General features: G+C 44.5%; 1 protein-coding gene across 1 annotated transcript in view; it reads left to right on the top strand.

Annotated features, from left to right (window-relative positions):
* LOC130303350 (oocyte zinc finger protein XlCOF7.1-like) overlaps positions 1-24,037 on the top strand; it is a 197,817-nt gene that overhangs the window by 147,751 nt on the left and 26,029 nt on the right. Inside the window, 2 exon segments of the mRNA XM_056551778.1 lie at positions 1,483-2,850; positions 23,693-23,787. Coding sequence (XP_056407753.1) covers positions 1,483-2,850; positions 23,693-23,787 — 1,463 coding nt within the window.

Raw genomic sequence — 24,037 nt, 5'->3', positions numbered from 1 at the left:
GATGGATCCAGATCTCTATAGAGAAACATGTCCTGGTCAGATGGATCCAGATCTCTATAGAGAAACATGGTCTGGTCAGATGGATCCAGATCTATATAGAGAAACCTGGCCTGGTCAGATGGATCCAGGTATCTATAGGGAAACATGTCCTGGTCAGATGGATCCAGATCTCTATAGAGAAACATGACCTGGTCAGATGGATCCAGATCTCTATAGAGAAACATGACCTGGTCAGATGGATCCAGATCTCTATAGAGAAACATGGCCTGGTCAGATGGATCCAGATCTCTATAGAGAAACCTGGCCTGGTCAGATGGATCCAGATCTCTATAGAGAAACATGTCCTGGTCAGATGGATCCAGATCTCTATAGAGAAACCTGGCCTGGTCAGATGGATCCAGATCTCTATAGAGAAACATGTCCTGGTCAGATGGATCCCGATCTCTATAGAGAAACATGACCTGGTCAGATGGATCCAGATCTCTATAGAGAAACATGTCCTGGTCAGATGGATCCAGATCTCTATAGAGAAACATGGCCTGGTCACATGGATCCAGATCTCTATAGAGAAACATGTCCTGGTCAGATGGATCCCGATCTCTATAGAGAAACATGGCCTGATCAGATGGATCCAGATCTCTATAGAGAAACATGGCCTGGTCAGATGGATCCCGATCTCTATAGAGAAACATGGCCTGGTCAGATGGATCCAGATCTCTATAGAGAAACATGACCTGGTCAGATGGATCCAGATCTCTATAGAGAAACCTGGCCTGGTCAGATGGATCCAGATCTCTATAGAGAAACATGTCCTGGTCAGATGGATCCCGATCTCTATAGAGAAACATGTCCTGGTCAGATGGATCCAGATCTCTATAGAGAAACATGTCCTGGTCAGATGGATCCAGATCTATAGAGAAACATGTCCTGGTCAGATGGATCCAGATCTCTATAGAGAAACATGGTCTGGTCAGATGGATCCAGATCTCTATAGAGAAACCTGGCCTGGTCAGATGGATCCAGATCTCTATAGAGAAACATGTCCTGGTCAGATGGATCCCGATCTCTATAGAGAAACATGTCCTGGTCAGATGGATCCCGATCTCTATAGAGAAACATGTCCTGGTCAGATGGATCCCGATCTCTATAGAGAAACATGTCCTGGTCAGATGGATCCAGATCTCTATAGAGAAACATGTCCTGGTCAGATGGATCCAGATCTATAGAGAAACATGTCCTGGTCAGATGGATCCAGATCTCTATAGAGAAACATGTCCTGTCAGATGGATCCAGATCTCTATAGAGAAACATGGCCTGGTCAGATGGATCCAGATCTCTGTTGTATCAGAAGACCTATACATCTCTCTTTCATATCACCTTCTGTAGTTAGGTGGACTATCATAAACTGCATTAATAATAGAATTTGTTTTCCACCTAATGAAATTTAGTTTGAAACTAAAATAAAGTAAAATTTTATCCCAGCAGAAAATCCCAGTAAGAATTCTGAGGGAAACTTCATGTTATCCCTGAATGATAAAGGAGAAGATGAAGATATGATGGAGCGCTCCTCAGGAGAAGACCTCCTTACCCCTAATGTCCATCCAGATCTATCCTATAATAATCCACCTGATCATGAGGAACCTTCTCCTGACCAACCACACATTGTTACCACAAGGACAGAGCAGGAAGGGAGAAAAAGGGTTCAATGTGATGAATGTGGGAAAGAGTTTACAAAAGGATCAAATCTTGCACACAGAAGAATTTACAGAGGAGAGAAGAAATATTCATGTTCAGAATGTGGGAAATGTTTTATATATAAATCACGTCTTCTAATACATAAGAGAATTCACACAGGAGAGAAGCCATATTCATGTTCTGAATGTGGGAAATGCTTTACATTTAAATCACAGCTTGTTATACATGAGAGAAGTCACACAGGAGAGCAGCCATATTCATGTTCAGAATGTGGGAAATGCTTTACAAATAATTCAGAGCTTGTTATACATGAGAGAAGTCACACTGGAGAGAAGCCATATTCATGTTCAGAATGTGGCAAATGCTTTTCAAGTAAACCATATCTTGTTAGACATCAGATAATCCATACAGGAGAAAAGCCGTATTCATGTTCAGAATGTGGGAAATGTTTTATAGATAAATCAAGCCTTGTTAAACATGAACAAATTCACACAGGGGAGAAGCAGTTTTCATGTTCAGAATGTGGGAAATGCTTTACAAGTAAACAGTATCTTGTTAGACATCAGATAATCCATACTGGAGAGAAGCCATATTCATGTTCAGAATGTGGGAAATGTTTTTCAGATAAATCAAGCCTTGTTAAACATGAGCGAGTTCACACAGGAGAGAGGCCATATTCATGTTCAGAATGTGGCAAATGTTTTATAAGTAAATCAGATCTTGTTATACATGTGAGAACTCACACAGGAGAGAAGCCATATTCATGTTCATATTGTGGGAAATGTTTCACACGCAAATCAGGTCTTGTTGCACATGAGAGAGTTCACACAGGACAGCAGCCATATTCATGTTCAGAATGTGGGAAACGCTTTTTACATAAAGCTAGTCTTCTTAAACATAAGCGAATTCACACAGAAGTGAAGCCAAATGCATGTTCAGAGTTTGGGAAATGTTTTCTAGACAAACCAGATCTCGTTACACATAATCGAAATAACACAGAAGAGAAGCCATATTCATGTTCACAATGTGGGATATGCTTTAGTAAAAAATCTAATCTTGTTACACATCAAAGAATACACACAGGAGAGAAGCCATATTGATGCTCAGAATGTGGGAAATGTTTTATGTTTAAATCACATCAGATATATGAGAGAAGTCACGAAGGGAAAAATCATTGAAATCCGAATTTTAAACTTATCAGAGGATTCACATAGAAGAAACGCTGCCCCCATTACTATGCCTGATGTCCTTAGAGAGAGAACAAGTACGATGTGGCACTCACCATAGGAGTAAAATGGTTTCCCTTATTGCGTTCAGTCATAGAAAAAACAGCAAACAGGGCAACGGCTGTTTCGTGACTAAATGCAGCCGTCTGCTTTTTGCTATTCTTCCTATAGTAGTAATGTGTATCTATGTATACATAGTTACATAGTTACATAGTTACATAGTTAGTATGGTTGAAAAAAGACATACGTCCATCAAGTCCAACCAGGGGATTGAAGGGAAGGATGTAAGGGGATAAGGGAAAGGGATGTAGTTTTATAATTCTGCATAAGCATTAATGTTATTTTGTTCCAGGAATGTATCTAACCCTGCTTTAAAGCTGTTAATTGTTCCTGCTGTGACCAGTTCCTGAGGTAGACCGTTCCATAAATTCACAGTCCTCACGGTAAAGAAGGCGTGCCGCCCCTTTAGACTAAACCTTTTCTTCTCCAGACGGAGGGAGTGCCCCCTCGTCCTTTGGGGGGGTTTAACCTGGAACAGTTTTTCTCCATATTTTTTGTATGGGCCATTTATATACTTATATACGTTTATCATATCCCCCCTTAAACGTCTCTTCTCAAGACTAAACAATTGTAACTCCTTTAATCGCTCCTCATAGCTAAGATGTTCCATGCCCCATATTAGTTTAGTCGCGCGTCTCTGCACCCTTTCCAACTCCGCAGTGTCCCTTTTATGAACAGGCGACCAAAACTGAACAGCATATTCCAGGTGAGGCCGTACCAATGCTTTATAAAGGGGGAGTATTATACACTATAGACTGTACCAATGCTTTATAAAGGGGGAGTATTATGTCCCTGCCCCTCGAGTCCATGCCTCTTTTTATACATGACAATATCCTGCCGGCTTTGGAAGCAGCAGCCTGACATTGTGCTATTCTGTAGTCTGTGATCTACAAGTCACCCAGATCCTTCTCTACCAGTGACTCTGCCAGTTTAATCCCCCCTCTATATACACAGCCCCCCTCTATATACACAGCCCCCCTCTATATACACAGCCCCCCTCTATATACACAGCCCCCCTAAGACATACGATGCATGCAGGTTATTAGTACCCAGATGCATAACTTTACATTTATCCACATTGAACCTCATTTGCCAAGTGGATGCCCAGACACTTAGTCTATCCAAGTCATCTTGTAACTTATGCACATCCTCTATAGACTGTACCGTGCTACAAAGCTTGGTGTCATCTGCAAAGATAGAAACAGAGCTGTTAATACCATCCTCTATATCATTGATAAATAAATTAAACAGCAGCGGGCCCAGTACTGAACCTTGGGGTCACCACTAATAACCGGGGACCAATCAGAGTACGAATCATTGACCACCACTCTCTGGGTACGATCCATGAGCCAGTGTTCAATCCAGTTACAAACTAAAGTTTCCAAACCCAAGGACCTTAACTTACCTGTCAGATGTCTGTGAGGGACAGTATCAAACGCTTTGGCAAAATCCAGAAACACTATATCCACAGCCCCCCCTCTATATCCACAGCCCCCCTCTATATACACAGCCCCCCCTCTATATACACAGCCCCCCCTCTATATACACAGCCCCCCTCTATATACACAGCCCCCCTCTATATACACAGCCCCCCTCTATATACACAGCCCCCCCTCTATATCCACAGCCCCCCTCTATATACACAGCCACCCTCTATATACACAGCCCCCCCTCTATATCCACAGCTCCCCTCTATATACACAGCCCCCCTCTATATACACAGCCCCCCCTCTATATACACAGCCCCCCCTCTATATACACAGCCCCCCTCTATATACACAGCCCCCCTCTATATACACAGCCCCCCCTCTATATACACAGCCCCCCTCTATATACACAGCCCCCCTCTATATACACAGCCCCCCTCTATATACACAGCCTCCTCTATATACACAGCCCCCTCTATATACACAGCCCCCCTCTATATATCCACAGCCCCCCTCTATATACACAGCCCCCTCTATATACACAGCCCCCCTCTATATACACAGCCCCCCTCTATATACACAGCCATTCCTCTGTCAAGGCTTCTACTCACCTCTTCATAAAAGCAAATTAGATTGGTTTGACAACTTCTATCCTTAGTAAACCCATGCTGGCTATCACTTATAATACTATTATCCCCTATGTATTCCTGTATGTAATCCCTTATAAGTCCTTCAAACAATTTACCCACAATGCACGTTAGACTTACCGGTCTATAATTGCCTGGCGAAGACCTAGAGCCCTTCTTGAAGATTGGTACCACATTAGCCTTGCGCCAGTCCCTTGGCACAATACCAGACACCAGAGAATCTCTAAATATCATGAACAAGGGTACAGATATTACTGAACTTACCTCTCTAAGAACTCTTGGGTGTAGTCCATCCGGCCCTGGAGATTTGCTTACATTTACTTTACTTAACTTACCTTGTACCATCTCTACATTAAGCCAGTTCAGTACATTACATGATGTGTTACCAGCACTGACCTGTACATGATGTGTTACCAGCACTGACCTGACCAATGTCAGCTCCTTCTTCCATAGTATATACAGAACTAAAGAACCCATTCAGTAGCTCCGCCTTCTCTTGATCGCCCGTGACAACCTCCCCATTATCATTATTAAGGGGTCCTACATGCTCTGTCCTTGTTTTTTTTGTATTTATATATCTAAAAAAATATTTAGGATTAGTTTTGCTTTCTTCGGCCACCTGTCTCTCATTTTGAATTTTTGCTGTTTTTATTACATTTTTGCAGATTTTATTAAGCTCTTTGTACTGTTTAAATGTTATAGCTGACCCATCAGATTTGTATTTTTTGAAGGCTATTTTTTTGTTGTTTATTGCTCTTTTAACCTCATTTGTCAGCCATGTAGGATTTAGTATATACATATATAATGTAGTATATACATATATAAAAAAATATATATTTTTCGTAAGGGGAACGGACCCTGAAATGGGTTGGAAAACATTGTTGTCTTTCCTGTGAGCGCCTGAATGAAGTCAACTTTTTCACTCCTACGGTGAGTGCCACATACATTGAGCATTAGCGTTGAATATTTCTGCTGATCTTTAAAGGGGTACTCCGGTGGCAATTTTTTTTTTTTTTTAATCAATTGGTGCCAGAAAGTTTAACCCCTTAAAGGGGTACTCCGCCCCTGGCATCTTATCCCCTATCCAAAGGATAGGGGATAAGATGTTAGATCGCCGCGGTCCCGCTGCTGGGGACCCCAGGGATCGCCGCTGCGGCACCCCGCCATCATTACTGCGCAGGGCGAGTTCGCTCTGTGCGTAATGACGGGCGATACAGGGGCCGGAGCAGTGTGACATCATGGCTCCGCCCCTCATGACATCACAGCCCGTCCCCTTAATGCAAGTCTATGGCAGGGGGCGTGGCTACTGCCACGCCCCCTCCCATAGACTTGTATTGACGGGTGCGGGCCGTGACGTCACGAGGGGCGGAGCCATGACATAACGATGCTCCGGCCCCTGTATTGCCCGTCATTACGTGCAGAGCGAACTCGCCCTGCGCAGTAATGATGGCGGGGTGCTGCAGTAACGATCCCCGGGGTCCCTAGCAGCGGGACCGCGGCGATCTAACATCTTATCCCCTATCCTTCGGATAGGGGATAAGATGCCAGGGGCGGAGTACCCCTTTAACGACAATGGACGTAAATGGACGTCATGGTGCCGTGGTACTTAACTCACCATGATGTACATTTACGCACCGCCATGACTGCGAGCACCTATCAGCAGTCAGGGACCCGCCGGTAATGGCGGACATCCGCGATCGGGCGGATGTTCGCCATTAACCCCTCAAATGGATCGATAAAGATTACGGCATCTGCGGCAGTGCGATACTTTGAATGGATTATCGGATCGGCCGCAGCGCTGCCGCGGGGATCTGATCATCCAGCATGGCGGCCGGAGGTCCCCTCACCTGGCTCTGTCCGTCTCCCGGGGTCTTCTGCTCTGATCTGAGATAGAGCAGAAGATCACCGATAATACTGATCAGTGCTATGCCCTATACATAGCACTGAACAGTATTAGTAATCAAATGATTGCTATAGATCAGTGTTTTCCAACCAGGGTGCCTCCAGCTGTTGCAAAACTACAACTCCCAGCATGCCTGGACAGCCTTTGGCTGTCCGGGCATGCTGGGAGTTGTAGTTTTGCAACAGCTGGAGGCACCTTGGTTGGAAAACACTGCTATAGATAGTCTCCTATGGGAACATAAAAAGTGTAAAAAAAAAAAAAAAAAAATTATATATATATATATATATTTTTTTTAAATAAAAAAGTTAAATCATTTGAAAAATCCCCTCCCCCAATAAAAAAAGTAAAACGTCAGTTTTTCCCATTTTTTTTTTCCTCCCCAAAAAGCGTAAAACAAATAATTAATACACATACCGGTATTTGGTATCGCTGCGTGCGTAAAAGTCTAAAATATTAAAATATATTGTTAATTATCCCGTACGGTGACCGGCGTAAACGTAAAAAATAAATAAAAATTGCTGCTTTTTTGTCACATTTTATTCCCAAAATGTATAAAAAGAAAATCCTAAGTAAAAGTGTTACTGATAAAAACTACAGATCATGGCGCAAAAAAATGAGCCCTCATACCGCCCCATATACGGAAAAATGGGAAAGTTATAGATGGTCAAAATACGGCGATTTCAAACATACTAATTTTGTTAAAATAGTTTGAGATTTTTTTTAAGCGGTACAATTATAGAAACGAATATAATCATGGGGATCATTTTAATCGCATTAACCCACAGAATAAAGAAAACGTCATTTTTACCGGAAAGTGTACAGCGTGAAAACAAAACCTTCCGAAATTTGCTAAATTGCGGTTTTCTTTTCAATTTTCCCACATAAATAATATTTGTTTGGTTGCGCCGTACGTTTTATGGTAAAATAAGTGATGTCATTACAAAGAACAATTGGTGACGCAAAAAACAAGCCCTCATATGGGTCTGTGGATGGAAATATAAGAGAGTTATGATTTTTCGAAGGCGAGGAGGAAAAAAAACGGAAATGCAAAAATAAAATTGGTCTGGTCCTTAAGGGGTTAAACAGACTTGTAAATTTCTTCTATTTAAAGATCATAAACCTTCAGCTGCTGTATACTGCAGAGGAAGTTGTGTAGTTCTTTTCTGTCTGACCACAGTGCTCTCTGCTGACACCTCTGTCCATGTCAGGAACTGTCCAGAGCAGGAGAGGTTTGCTATGTGGATTTGTTGCTGCTCTGGACAGTTCCTGACATGGACAGAGGTGTCAGCAGAGAGCACTGTGGTGAGACAGAAAAGAACTACACAACTTCCTGTGGAGCATACAGCAGCTGATAAGTACTGGAGGGATTAAGATTTTTATATAGAAGTAATTTACAAATCTGTATAACTTTCTGGCACCAGTTGATTTTTAAAAAAATGTTTTCCACCGGAGTACCCCTTGAAAGCATACGGTACCTCTAATCATTGTCCTGGCGGCAGGATATGTTAAAGGGGTACTCCGGTGAAAACCTTTTTTTTTTTTTTAAATCAACTGGTGGCAGAAAGTTAAACATATTTGGAAATTACTTCTATAAAAAAATCTTAATCCTTCCTGTACTTATTAGCTGCTGAATACTACAGAGGAAATTCTTTTCTTTTTGGAATGCTCTCTGATGACATCACGAGCACAGTTCTCTCTGCTGATGTTATTATAATAATAAAGCTTTATTTATTGTTGTCCTTAGTGGGATTTGAACCCAAGGCCCCAGCACTGCAAGGCAGCAGTGCTAACCACTGAGCCACCATGCTGACCTTAGCAAACATCTGCTATGTACGGTTGCTAAAATGGACAGAGATGTCAGCAGAGAGCACTGTGGTCGTGATGTCAGCAGAGAGCACTGTGTTCCAAAAAGAAAGGAATTTCCTCTGTAGCATTCAGCAGCTAATAAGTACTGGAAGGATTAAGATTTTTTTAATAGAAGTAATTTACAAATATGTTTAACTTTTTGCCGCCAGTTGATTTAAAAGAAAAAAGGTTTTCACCGGAGTACCCCTTTAAATTTCGCAGCTGCTTCTGATCCCGTAAACCCGGAACGATTGCAATCTGGAGACAGATTTGATGTAGTCGTATAGGATTGACTGGGCCAATTCTTGTCTATAATTATTATTTAGTAATTAAAAAGGCTTTAGCCCTCTCTATCGCCTTTTACTAATGTAACATATATATATATTATTTTTTTTGTCTTTCTATTTAGCTTAAAGGGATATTCCAGGAAAAAAACTTTTTTTATATATATATCAACTGGCTCCAGAAAGTTAAACAGATTTTGTAAATTACTTCTATTAAAAAATCTTAATCCTTTCAGTACTTATGAGCTTCTGAAGTTAAGGTTGTTCTTTTCTGTCTAAGTCCTCTCTGAAGACACGTGTCTCGGGAACCGCCCAGTTTAAAAGCAAATCCCCAAAGCAAACCTCTTCTAAACTGGGCGTTTCCCGTGACAGGTGTCATGAGAGAGCACTTAGCCAGAAAAGAACAACCTTAACTTCAGAAGCTCATAAGTACTGAAAGGATTAAGATTTTTTAATAGAAGTAATTTACAAATCTGTTTAACTTTCTGGAGCCAGTTGAGATATATATATATATATATATATATATATATATATATATATATATATATATATATAATATATATATATATATATATATATATGTTTTTTCCTGGAATACCCCTTTAACCTGAATTAGCATAAATATATATTTGGCTTTTTTAAACATTACCAACACGTTGTTATTCTATTTTGTATTCGAGCCTTTTTGTTCACTTTATTACTATCGAACGTTCCTTTTTTTCACCTTATCTATTCCGCATTTGTTAAAAAGGAAAAAAAATTTAATAAAAAAATAAAAATATTATCTAAAAATAAATGTAATAAATAAAAATAACGTGTTTCTCTACCCATCATAATGCTGGAATAAAACTTTTATTATAACACTTATGTGTAATGTTATATGTATAATAATATTTTATATGGCACCGACAAATTTCGCAGCACTTTACAATTTTTTTGGGGGTATGAATAAAAACTAGCCAATCTCTTGTCATGGAGCGTAGGGGGCACCGCCAAATTATAGAGGGGGTAGGGAGACCAATTAGGGGGTGAAATATGGGCACTTTTAAAGGGGCACTCCACTGCTAGACATTTTATCCGAAGGATAGGGGATAAGATGTCTGATCGTGGGAGTCCCGTTGCTGGGCCCCCACCATCACATGCAGCCCCTTTACCAACCCCCCCCCCCCCCCCCCCCCGATCTCCCGCAGCACTCGGCGTTCTAGACAAAGACCAGTGATCGTGACATCAAGACCACGCCCCCTCCATTCCTATCTATGGGAGGGGGCGCGTCGACAGACAAGCCCCCTCCCATAGATATGAATGGAGGGGTCATGGTCGTGAGGTCACAAGGGGGCGTGGGCGTGACGTCACAATCACGGCCTCCGGCTCCGAGCGTTCTGAACAAAATGTTCAGACTGCTGGAGCACTGAAGTACCCCTTTAAAGGGGTACTCCGGTGCTTAGACATCTTATATTAGATGCCTGATCGCGGGAGTCCCGCCGCTGGGGACCCCCGTGATCTTGCACGCGGCACCCCATTTATTATCAGTCCCCGGAGCGTGTTTGCTCCGGGACTGATTACCGGCGACCACAGGGCCGATGGCGTGTGACGTCACGCCTCCGCCCCTCAATGCAAGCCTATGGGAGGGGGCGTGATAGCTGTCACGCCCCCTCTCATAGGCCTGCATTGAGGGGCGGAGCGTGATGTCACACGGGGCGGAGGTTTGACGTCACACGCCGTCGGCCCTGTGGTCGCCGGTAATCAGACCCAGAGCGAACACGCTCCGGGGACTGATTATAAACGGGGTGCCGCGTGCAAGATCACGGGGGTCCCCAGCGGTGGGACTCCCGTGATCAGGCATCTTATCCCTTATCTTTTGGTTATGCAATGATTTGTTGGCATTTATGTGTCATTCCGCTCCCAGACCAATAGGACACAGCACAGGAATGGGTTTTAGACGCTGACGCCCCATGTACTGCTTGCAGCCGCTGAAATGGATGAGAACCGGACCCGGTATCAGATAGGTATCTGCCCCCTTCCTAATAAGGTATCAGGATCAGTGCATGCACGAGAAGAAAATCACTCTGACACAAAGTTCAGCAAATTATACTTTCTGTATTTATAACAGTTACAAGGGGTTTTATAGTCTGTAACAATGTGCTGTGTGCAAAGCTATAAGTCATGAATAACGGTCCTTGTGATTGGTTTCTTCCATCTGCAGGTGTTTCTCATCCAGCACGTGGGTCTTATCATCTTGGGTGTAGTTCTCTCTGGAGGCGCCATCTTATACACATTGGTCCTGGTTTAGCAAGAGTGGAGTGTAGGTTTTGTTGTGTTTTTTTGCTGTTCTGACCTTTTTTTCCCATGGTATTTACTAATTTAGGGGAAGTGAAGCTGTCTGCTCTATACCAACGACCTGCGGTGCACACCTGCACAATCAGACCCGCCGGTCCCGCCCCGGCTTCACAGAAGTAATCCCAAGAAGGAAAGATGCCCAGCGCTGGGTATGCACTTAAAACTGACTTTATTGCTTGACAGGAGTCACAGAACAGGTAAGGAACATCTGACACGTTTCACACTAACAGGTGCTTAATCGTAGACTCAACGAGTCTACGATTAAGCACCTGTGAGTGCGAAACGTGTCAGAGGTTCCTTACCTGTTCTGTGACTCCTGTCAAGCAAAAAAGTCAGTTTTAAGTGCATACCCAGCGCTGGGCATCTTTTCTTTTTATTTACTAATTTACTCCGCTTTCAAAAATGTTATACATGCTTTAAAGTGTAGGGTTTTCTTCCCAGAAAATTCACCTGATTTTTAGAGGGATTTTCAGAAAAGACGAGAGATTTGGATGAAATGTAGGGAACACGCCTGTTTCTGATTCTGTCAGGTTTTTCCGTTGCACATTTAGAATTTACCGTATATACTCGAGTATAAGCCGACCCGAATATAAGCCGAGGCCCCTAATTTCACCCCAAAAACCCAAGAAAAGTTATTGACTCGAGTATAAGCCTAGGGTGGGAAATACATCATCCCCCCCCTGTCATCATCCAGACCCCCGTCATTAACATCCTCATCATAATCATCATCACCACCCTGTCTTCATCCCTCTTTCATCATCACTGCCTGTCATCATCCCACACCCCCCATTCATCATCACCGCCTGTCATCATCCCACACCCCCCCATCATCATTCCACACCCACCTTCATCATCCCCTTGTCATCATCCCACACCCCCCATCATCATTCCACACCCACCTTCATCATCCCCTTATCATCCCACACCCCCCTTCATCATCACCACATGTCATCAGCCCACCCCCTCCCTTCATCATCACCACATGTCATCAGCCCACCCCCCTTCATCATCACCACATGTCATCAGCCCACCCCCTCCCTTCATCATCACCACATGTCATCAGCCCCCCCCCCTTCATCATCACCACATGTCATCAGCCCACCCCCCTTCATCATCACCACATGTCATCAGCCCACCCCCCTTCATCATCACCACATGTCATCAGCCCACCCCCCTTCATCATCACCACATGTCATCAGCCCACCCCCTCCCTTCATCATCACCACATGTCATCAGCCCACCCTCCTTCATCATCACCACATGTCATCAGCCCACCCCCCTTCATCATCACCACATGTCATCAGCCCCCCCCCCCCCTTCATCATCACCACATGTCATCAGCCCACCCCCTCCCTTCATCATCACCACATGTCATCAGCCCACCCCCCTTCATCATCACCACATGTCATCAGCCCACCCCCTCCCTTCATCAGCACCACATGTCATCAGCCCCCCCCCCCCCTTCATCATCACCGCTTGTCAATGTCTGATTTAACAGTGGTCTTCAACCTGCGGACCTCCAGATGTTTCAAATCTACAACTCCCAGCAAGCTCGGGCAGCCATCGGCTGTCCAGGCTTGCTGGGAGTTGTAGTTTTGAAACATCTGGAGGTCCGCAGGTTGAAGACCACTGCGGCCTTCGACATCATCCAGCCCCCCCTCACCCCCTTTTGTTTTGTACTCACCTCCGCTCGGCAGGATGCTAGGGTGCACTAGTCCGGGCCATCTGTGCTGCAGGGACTGTCCGGTGGGGAGGGATAGTCGTTCCGGGCTGTCCATCTTCACCGAGGGGCCTCTTCTCCGCGCTTCGGGCCCGGAATAGAGATGTTGCCTTGACGACGACGCACAGGGACGTTACTCATGAACGTCCCTGTGCGTCATCGTCAAGGCAACGTGACTATTTCGGGGCCAGGCCTGAAGCATGGAGAAGAGGCCCCCCGATGAAGATGGACAGCCCGGAACGACTATCCCTCCCCACCGGACAGTCCCTGCAGCACAGATGGCCCGGACTAGTGCACCCTAACATCCTGCCGAGCGGAGGAGAGTACAAAAAAAAGGGGGTGAGGGGGGGCTGGATGATGTCGAAGGCCGCAGTGGTCTTCAACCTGCGGACCTCCAGATGTTTCAAAACTACAACTCCCAGCATACCCGGACAGCCTATGGCTACCCAAGCTTGCTGGGAGTTGTAGTTTTGAAACATCTGGAGGTCCGCAGGTTGAAGACCACTGAGGCGGAGAGTTCACTCGAGTATAAGCCGAGAGGAGGTGTTTTCAGCATGAAAAATCGTGCTGAAAAACTCGGCTTATACTCGAGTATATACGGTACATAGAATTTAGGCGCACAACCCGACAAAAAGAGTCGCAATGCTGTTAGTAAATGAGGGCCATTGTTTCAAACACGATGAGAGGGGGGGGGTGAGCTAGTGAGTGGCCATTTTAGCTCATCCATTACAACACCATTTTGAAAAAAGAGAGAGCAAGGACTACGGAAGTCAGAAAGTCATCTATACAATTCCACAACAAGCTGAGAACAGCATTAATCTGCGGGGTGATCTCAGGGACCTCCTTTCCCTACCTGCACAACTGTGATCGTGCACTACATATCCCAGCCAGTAGTCATCCAGCACATAAAAGCTATCACATTACAAGCAAAGAGAAGCATTGCTCAGTGAGCTCCTGTCACCTGCAATACAGTTGGTGCACTACAAATCCCAGCCAGTAGTCAACCAGCCCATAAAAGCTATCACATTACAATAACCTGAGCAAACTGAGCAAAGCAGTGGGCTGATCTGTATTTTAGGGTTGTGAATGCAGCATACCCCTCTAAAGCACAGTCACGTGTATTTTTGGAGAGAGGAGGTACACATGACTCCTCCTCCTCTAATCTCCTCCTGTACACATGACTCCTCCTCATCTAATCTCCTCCTGTACATATGACTCCTCCTCATCTAATCTCCTCCTGTACATATGACTCCTCCTCATCTAATCTCCTCCTGTACATATGACTCCTCCTCATCTCATCTCCTCCTGTACATATGACTCCTCCTCATCTAATCTCCTCCTGTACACATGACTCCTCCTCATCTAATCTCTTCCTGTACACATGACTCCTCCTCCTCTAATCTCCTCCTGTACACATGACTCCTCCTCATCTAATCTCCTCCTGTACATATGACTCCTCCTCATCTAATCTCTTCCTGTACACATGACTCCTCCTCATCTAATCTCCTCCTGTACATATGACTCCTCCTCATCTAATCTCCTCCTGTACATATGACTCCTCCTCATCTAATCTCCTCCTGTACACATGACTCCTCCTCATCTAATCTCCTCCTGTACATATGACTCCTCCTCATCTAATCTCCTCCTGTACATATTACTCCTCCTCATCTAATCTCTTCCTGTACACATGACTCCTCCTCATCTAATCTCCTCCTGTACACATGACTCCTCCTCATCTAATCTCCTCCTGTACATATGACTCCTCCTCATCTAATCTCCTGTACACATGACTCCTCCTCATCTAATCTCCTCCTGTACATATGACTCCTCCTCATCTAATCTCCTCCTGTACACATGACTCCTCCTCATCTGATCTCCTGTACATATGACTCCTCCTCATCTAATCTCCTCCTGTACATATGACTCCTCCTCATCTAATCTCCTCCTGTACATATTACTCCTCCTCATCTAATCTCCTCCTGTACACATGACTCCTCCTCCTCTAATCTCCTCCTGTACACATGACTCCTCCTCATCTAATCTCCTCCTGTACATATGACTCCTCCTCATCTAATCTCTTCCTGTACACATGACTCCTCCTCATCTAATCTCCTCCTGTACATATGACTCCTCCTCATCTAATCTCCTCCTGTACACATGACTCCTCCTCATCTAATCTCCTCCTGTACATATGACTCCTCCTCATCTAATCTCCTCCTGTACATATTACTCCTCCTCATCTAATCTCCTCCTGTACATATGACTCCTCCTCATCTAATCTCTTCCTGTACACATGACTCCTCCTCATCTAATCTCCTCCTGTACACATGACTCCTCCTCATCTAATCTCCTCCTGTACATATGACTCCTCCTCATCTAATCTCCTGTACACATGACTCCTCCTCATCTAATCTCCTCCTGTACATATGACTCCTCCTCATCTAATCTCCTCCTGTACACATGACTCCTCCTCATCTGATCTCCTGTACATATGACTCCTCCTCATCTAATCTCCTCCTGTACATATGACTCCTCCTCATCTAATCTCCTCCTGTACATATTACTCCTCCTCATCTAATCTCCTCCTGTACATATGACTCCTCCTCATCTAATCTCCTCCTGTACATATGACTCCTTCTCCTCTAATCTCCTCCTGTACATATTACTCCTCCTCATCTAATCTCCTCCTGTACATATGACTCCTCCTCATCTAATCTCCTCCTGTACATATGACTCCTCCTCATCTAATCTCCTCCTGTACATGTGACTCCTCCTCATCTAATCTCCTGTATATATGACTCCTCCTCATCTAATCTCCTGTATATATTACTCCTCCTCATCTAATCTCCTCCTGTACACATGACTCCTCCTCTTCTAATCTCCTCCTGTACATATGACTCCTCCTCCTCTAATCTCCTCCTGTACATATGACTCCTCCTCATCTAATCTCCTCCTGTACACATGACTCCTCCTCATCTAATCTCCTCCTGTACATATGACTCCTCCTCCTCTAATCTCCTCCTGTACATATGACTCCTCCTCATCTAATCTCCTCCTGTACATATGACTCCTCCTCATCTAATCTCCTCCTGTACATATGACTCCTCCTCCTCTAATCTCCTCCTGTATATGACTCCTCCTCATCTAATCTCCTCCTGTACATATGACTCCTCCTCCTCTAATCTCCTCCTGTACATATGACTCCTCCTCATCTAATCTCCTCCTGTACGTATGACTCCTCCTCATCTAATCTCCTCCTGTACATATGACTCCTCCTCCTCATCTAATCTCCTCCTGTACATATGACTCCTCCTCCTCTAATCTCCTCCTGTACATATGACTCCTCCTCACCTAATCTCCTCCTGTACACATGACACCTCCTCCTCATCTAATCTCCTCCTGTACACATGACTCCTCCTCATCTAATCTCCTCCTGTACATATGACTCCTCCTCATCTAATCTCCTCCTGTACATATGATTCCTCCTCATCTAATCTCCTCCTGTACATATGACTCCTCCTCATCTAATCTCCTCCTGTACATATGACTCCTCCTCATCTAATCTCCTCCTGTACACATGACTCCTCCTCATCTAATCTCCTCTTGTACATATGACTCCTCCTCATCTAATCTCCTCCTGTACATATGACTCCTCCTCATCTCATCTCCTCCTGTACATATGACTCCTCCTCATCTAATCTCCTCCTGTAAATATGACACCTCCTCCTCATCTAATCTCCTCCTGTACATATGACTCCTCCTCCTCTAATCTCCTCCTGTACATATGACTCCTCCTCATCTAATCTCCTCCTGTACATATGACTCCTCCTCACCTAATCTCCTCCTGTACACATGACACCTCCTCCTCATCTAATCTCCTCCTGTACACATGACTCCTCCTCATCTAATCTCCTCCTGTACATATGACTCCTCCTCATCTAAACTCCTCCTGTACATATGACTCCTCCTCCTCATCTAATCTCCTCCTGTACATATGACTCCTCCTCATCTAATCTCCTCCTGTACATATGACTCCTCCTCATCTAATCTCCTCCTGTACATATGACTCCTCCTCATCTAATCTCCTCCTGTACATATGACTCCTCCTCATCTAATCCCCTGTACATATGACTGCTCCTCATCTAATCTCCTCCTGTACATATGACTCCTCCTTTTCATCTAATCTCCTCCTGTACATATGACTCCTCCTCCTCATCTAATCTCCTCCTGTACATATGACTCCTCCTCATCTAATCTCCTCCTGTACACATGACTCCTCCTCATCTAATCTCCTCTTGTACATATGACTCCTCCTCATCTAATCTCCTCCTGTACATATGACTCCTCCTCATCTCATCTCCTCCTGTACATATGACTCCTCCTCATCTAATCTCCTCCTGTACATATAACTCCTCCTCATCTAATCTCCTCCTGTACATATGACTCCTCCTCATCTAATCTCCTCCTGTACACGACTCCTCCTCATCTAATCTCCTCCTGTACATATGACTGCTCCTCCTCTAATCTCCTCCTGTACATATGACTCCTCCTCCTCTAATCTCCTCCTGTACATATAACTCCTCCTCATCTAATCTCCTCCTGTACATATGACTCCTCCTCATCTGATCTCCTCCTGTACATATGACTCCTCCTCATCTAATCTCCTGTACATATGACTCCTCCTCATCTAATCTCCTCCTGTACATATGACTCCTCCTCATCTAATCTCCTCCTGTACATATGACTCCTCCTCATCTAATCTCATCCTGTACATATGACTCCTCCTCATCTAATCTCCTCCTGTACATATGACTCCTCCTCATCTAATCTCATCCTGTACATATGACTCCTCCTCATCTAATCTCCTGTACATATGACTCCTCCTCATCTCATCTCCTCCTGTACATATGACTCCTCCTCATCTAATCTCCTCCTGTACATATGACTCCTCCTCATCTCATCTCCTCCTGTACATATGACTCCTCCTCATCTAATCTCCTCCTGTACACATGACTCCTCCTCATCTAATCTCCTCCTGTACACATGACTCCTCCTCATCTAATCTCCTCCTGTACATATGACTCCTCCTCATCTAATCTCCTCCTGTACATATGACTCCTTCTCCTCTAATCTCCTCCTGTACATGTGACTCCTCCTCATCTAATCTCCTGTATATATGACTCCTCCTCATCTAATCTCCTCCTGTACATGTGACTCCTCCTCATCTAATCTCCTGTATATATGACTCCTCCTCATCTAATCTCCTGTACACATGACTCCTCCTCTTCTAATCTCCTCCTGTACATATGACTCCTCCTCTTCTAATCTCCTCCTGTACATATGACTCCTCCTCCTCTAATCTCCTCCTGTACATATGACTCCTCCTCACCTAATCATCTCCTGTACACATGACACCTCCTCCTCATCTAATCTCCTCCTGTACATATGACTCCTCCTCTTCTAATCTCCTCCTGTACATATGACTCCTCCTCCTCTAATCTCCTCCTGTACATATGACTCCTCCTCCTCTAATCTCCTCCTGTACACATGACTCCTCCTCATCTAATCTCCTCCTGTACATATGACTCCTCCTCATCTAATCTCCTCCTGTACATATGACTCCTCCTCATCTAATCTCCTCCTGTACATATGACTCCTCCTCATCTAATCTCCTCCTGTACATATGACTCCTCCTCTTCTAATCTCCTCCTGTACACATGACTCCTCCTCATCTAATCTCCTCCTGTACATATGACTCCTCCTCATCTAATCTCCTCCTGTACATATGACTCCTCCTCATCTAATCTCCTCCTGTACATATAACTCCTCCTCATCTAATCTCCTCCTGTACATATAACTCCTCCTCATCTCATCTCCTCCTGTACATATGACTCCTCCTCATCTAATCTCCTCCTGTACACATGACTCCTCCTCATCTAATCTCCTCCTGTACACATGACTCCTCCTCATCTAATCTCCTCCTGTACATATGACTCCTCCTCATCTAATCTCCTCCTGTACATATGACTCCTCCTCATCTAATCTCCTCCTGTACATATGACTCCTCCTCATCTAATCTCCTCCTGTACATATGACTCCTCCTCATCTAATCTCCTCCTGTACATATGACTCCTCCTCATCTAATCTCCTCCTGTACATATGACTCCTCCTCATCTAATCTCCTCCTGTACATATGACTCCTCCTCATCTAATCTCCTCCTGTACATATGACTCCTCCTCATCTAATCTCCTCCTGTACATGTGACTCCTCCTCATCTAATCTCCTCCTGTACATATGACTCCTTCTCATCTAATCTCCTCCTGTACATATGACTCCTCATCTAATCTCCTCCTGTACATATGACTCCTCCTCATCTAATCTCCTCCTGTACATATGACTCCTCCTCATCTAATCTCCTGTACATATGACTCCTCCTAATCTAATCTCCTCCTGTACATATGACTCCTCCTCGTCTAATCTCCTCCTGTACACATGACTCCTCCTCGTCTAATCTCCTCCTGTACATATGACTCCTCCTCGTCTAATCTCCTCCTGTACACATGACTCCTCCTCATCTAATCTCCGCCTGTACATATGACTCCTCCTCATCTAATCTCCGCCTGTACATATGACTCCTCCTCATCTAATCTCCTCCTGTACATATGACTCCTCCTCATCTAATCTCCTCCTGTACATATGATTCCTCCTCATCTAATCTCCTCCTGTACATATGATTCCTCCTCATCTAATCTCCTCCTGTACATATGACTCCTCCTCATCTAATCTCCTCCTGTACATATGACTCCTCCTCATCTATTCTCCTCCTGTACATATGATTCCTCATCGTCTAATCTCCTCCTGTACATATGACTCCTCCTCATCTAATCTCCTCTTGTACATATGACTCCTCCTCATCTAATCTCCTCCTGTACATGTGACTCCTCCTCATCTAATCTCCTCCTGTACATATGACTCCTCATCTAATCTCCTCCTGTACATACGACTCCTCCTCCTCATCTAATCTACTCCTGTACATATGACTCCTTCTCATCTAATCTCCTCCTGTATATATGACTCCTCCTCATCTAATCTCCTCCTGTACATATGACTCCTCCTCCTCTAATCTCCTCCTGTACATATGACTCCTCCTCCTCATCTCATCTCCTCCTGTACATATGACTCCTCATCTAATCTCCTGTTGTACATACGACTCCTCCTCATCTCCTCCTGTACATATAACTCCCAGATTAGAGGAGAGGAGGAGGAGTCATATGTACAGGAGGAGATTAGATGAGGAGGAGTCATATGTACAGGAGGAGATTAGATGAGGAGGAGTCATATGTACAGGAGGAGATTAGATGAGGAGGAGTCATATGTACAGGAGGAGATTAGATGAGGAGGAGTCATATGTACAGAAGGAGATTAGAAGAGGAGATGAGGAGGAGTCATATGTACAGCAGGGGATTAGATGAGGAGGAGTCATATGTACAGGAGGAGATTAGATGAGGAGGAGTCATATGTACAGGAGATTAGATGAGGAGGAGGAGTCATATATACAGGAGGAGATTAGATGAGGAGGAGTCATATGTACAGGAGATTAGATGAGGAGGAGTCGTATGTACAGGAGGAGATTAGATGAGGAGGAGTCGTATGTACAGGAGGAGTTTAGAGGAGGAGGAGTCATATGTACAGGAGGAGATTAGATGAGGAGGAGTCGTATGTACAGGAGGAGTTTAGAGGAGGAGTCATATGTACAGGAGGAGATTAGATGAGGAGGAGTCATATGTACAGGAGGAGTTTAGAGGAGGAGGAGTCATATGTACATGAGGAGATTAGAGGAGGAGGAGTCATATGTACAGGAGGAGATTAGATGAGGAGGAGTCATATGTACAGGAGGAGATGAGATGAGGAGGAGTCATATGTACAGGAGGAGATGAGATGAGGAGTCATATGTACAGGAGGAGATGAGATGAGGAGGAGTCATATGTACAGGAGGAGATTAGATGAGGAGGAGACATATGTACAGGAGGAGATTAGATGAGGAGGAGTCATATACAGGAGGAGATTAGAGGAGGAGGAGTCATATGTACAGGAGGAGATTAGATGAGGAGGAGTCATATGCACAGGAGGAGATTAGATGAGGAGGAGTCATATGTACAGGAGGAGATTAGATGAGGAGGAGTCATATGTACAGGAGGAGTTTAGAGGAGGAGGAGTCATATGTACAGGAGGAGATTAGATGAGGAGGAGTCGTATGTACAGGAGGAGTTTAGAGGAGGAGTCATATGTACAGGAGGAGATTAGATGAGGAGGAGTCATATGTACAGAAGGAGATTAGAAGAGGAGATGAGGAGGAGTCATAAATACAGCAGGGGATTAGATGAGGAGGAGTCATATGTACAGGAGGAGATTAGATGAGGAGTCATATGTACAGGAGGAGATTAGATGAGGAGTCATGTGCACAGGAGGAGATTAGATGAGGAGTCATGTGTACAGGAGGAGATTAGATGAGGAGTAGTCATATGTACAGGAGGAGATTAGATGAGGAGGAGTCATATGTACAGGAGGAGATTAGAGGAGGAAGAGTCATATGTACAGGAGGAGATTAGATGAGGAGGAGTCATATGTACAGGAGGAGATTAGATGAGGAGATGAGGAGGAGTTATATGTACAGGAGGAGTCATATGTACAGGAGGAGATTAGATGAGGAGGAGTCATATGTACAGGAGAAGATTAGATGAGGAGGAGTCACATGTACAGGAGGAGATTAGATGAGGAGGAGTCATATGTACAGGAGGAGATTAGATGAGGAGGAGTCATATGTACAGGAGGAGATTAGATGAGGAGGAGTCATATGTACAGGAGGAGATTAGATGAGGAGGAGGAGTCATATATACAGGAGGAGATTAGATGAGGAGAAGGAGTCATATGTACAGGAGATTAGATGAGGAGGAGTCATATGTACAGGAGGAGATGAGATAAGGAGGAGTCGTATGTACAGGAGGAGATTAGAGGAGGAGTCATATGTACAGGAGGAGATTAGATGAGGAGGAGTCATATGTACAGGAGGAGTTTAGAGGAGGAGGAGTCATATGTACAGGAGGAGATTAGAGGAGGAGTCATATGTACAGGAGGAGATTAGAGGAGGAGGAGGAGTTATATGTACAGGAGGAGATTAGATGAGGAGATGAGGAGGAGTTATATGTACAGGAGGAGTCATATGTACAGGAGGAGATTAGATGAGGAGGAGTCATATGTACAGGAGGAGATTAGATGAGGAGGAGTCATATGTACAGGAGAAGATTAGATGAGGAGGAGTCACATGTACAGGAGGAGATTAGATGAGGAGGAGTCATATGTACAGGAGGAGATTAGATGAGGAGGAGTCATATGTACAGGAGGAGATTAGATGAGGAGGAGTCATATGTACAGGAGGAGATTAGATGAGGAGGAGTCATATGTACAGGAGGAGATTAGATGAGGAGGAGGAGTCATATATACAGGAGGAGATTAGATGAGGAGAAGGGGTCATATGTACAGGAGATTAGATGAGGAGGAGTCATATGTACAGGAGGAGATGAGATAAGGAGGAGTCGTATGTACAGGAGGAGATTAGAGGAGGAGTCATATGTACAGGAGGAGATTAGAGGAGGAGTCATATGTACAGGAGGAGTTTAGAGGAGGAGGAGTCATATGTACAGGAGGAGATTAGAGGAGGAGTCATATGTACAGGAGGAGATTAGAGGAGGAGGAGGAGTTATATGTACAGGAGGAGATTAGATGAGGAGGAGTCATATGTACAGGAGGAGATTAGATGAGGAGGAGTCATATGTACAGGAGGAGATTAGATGAGGAGGAGTCACATGTACAGGAGGAGATTAGATGAGGAGGAGTCATGTATACAGGAGGAGATTAGATGAGGAGGAGTCATATGTACAGGAGGAGATTAGATGAGGAGGAGTCATATGTACAGGAGGAGATTAGATGAGGAGGAGTCACATGTACAGGAGGAGATTAGATGAGGAGGAGTCATGTATACAGGAGGAGATTAGATGAGGAGGAGTCATATGTACAGGAGGAGATTAGATGAGGAGGAGTCATATGTACAGGAGGAGATTAGATGAGGAGGAGTCATATGTACAGGAGGAGATTAGATGAGGAGGAGTCATATGTACAAGAGGAGATTAGATGAGGAGGAGTCATATGTACAAGAGGAGATTAGAGGAGGAGGAGTCATATGTACAGGAGGAGATTAGAGGAGGAGGAGTCATATGTACAGGAGGAGATTAGAGGAGGAGGAGGAGTCACATGTACAGGAGGAGATTAGAAGAGGAGGAGTCATATGTACAGGAGGAGATTAGATGAGGAGGAGTCATATGTACAGGAGGAGATTAGAAGAGGAGGAGTCATGTGTTCGCCCCTCCCTCACCCTGCTGTTTTAGCTCCGCCCCCCTCTTTGCGGATGTCACTTTCCTACAGGGTCACAGTTTTCTTCATTACACCCTTCTGCTCCTCATTGTTATTTGTGATGTGTTCGTGGTTTTTAGTGACTCTTATCATCTACTGCTTCACATACCCGGCGGGTGTCTTCTCCAGTCTGATATATCCGCTCTTTTTGGGTAACTGTTCAGTCGTCCAGCAGGTACTACTACCCCCATCCTGTCACAATCATCTGGGGAGTAGTTACTGATCAGTTCTGACTAAGTACGTCATCTGCGATACGTACTATAATAGGCGGAGTACAAGGAACCGTTACTAGGCGACCAAGTGACAGATCACACCTACCATGTGACGTCACAATAAAATAGTCTACCCAGAGCTCCGCCCACTCATGTCACATGACCGTCCTCACTGGTCCTTCAGCACCATCGCTATTCTGGGGAGCTCCGCCC

The sequence above is a fragment of the Hyla sarda genome, chromosome 1 (assembly GCF_029499605.1).
Source record: "Hyla sarda isolate aHylSar1 chromosome 1, aHylSar1.hap1, whole genome shotgun sequence".
Lineage (NCBI taxonomy): Eukaryota > Metazoa > Chordata > Amphibia > Anura > Hylidae > Hyla > Hyla sarda.
This window is presented reverse-complemented; position numbering and strand designations above follow the sequence as displayed.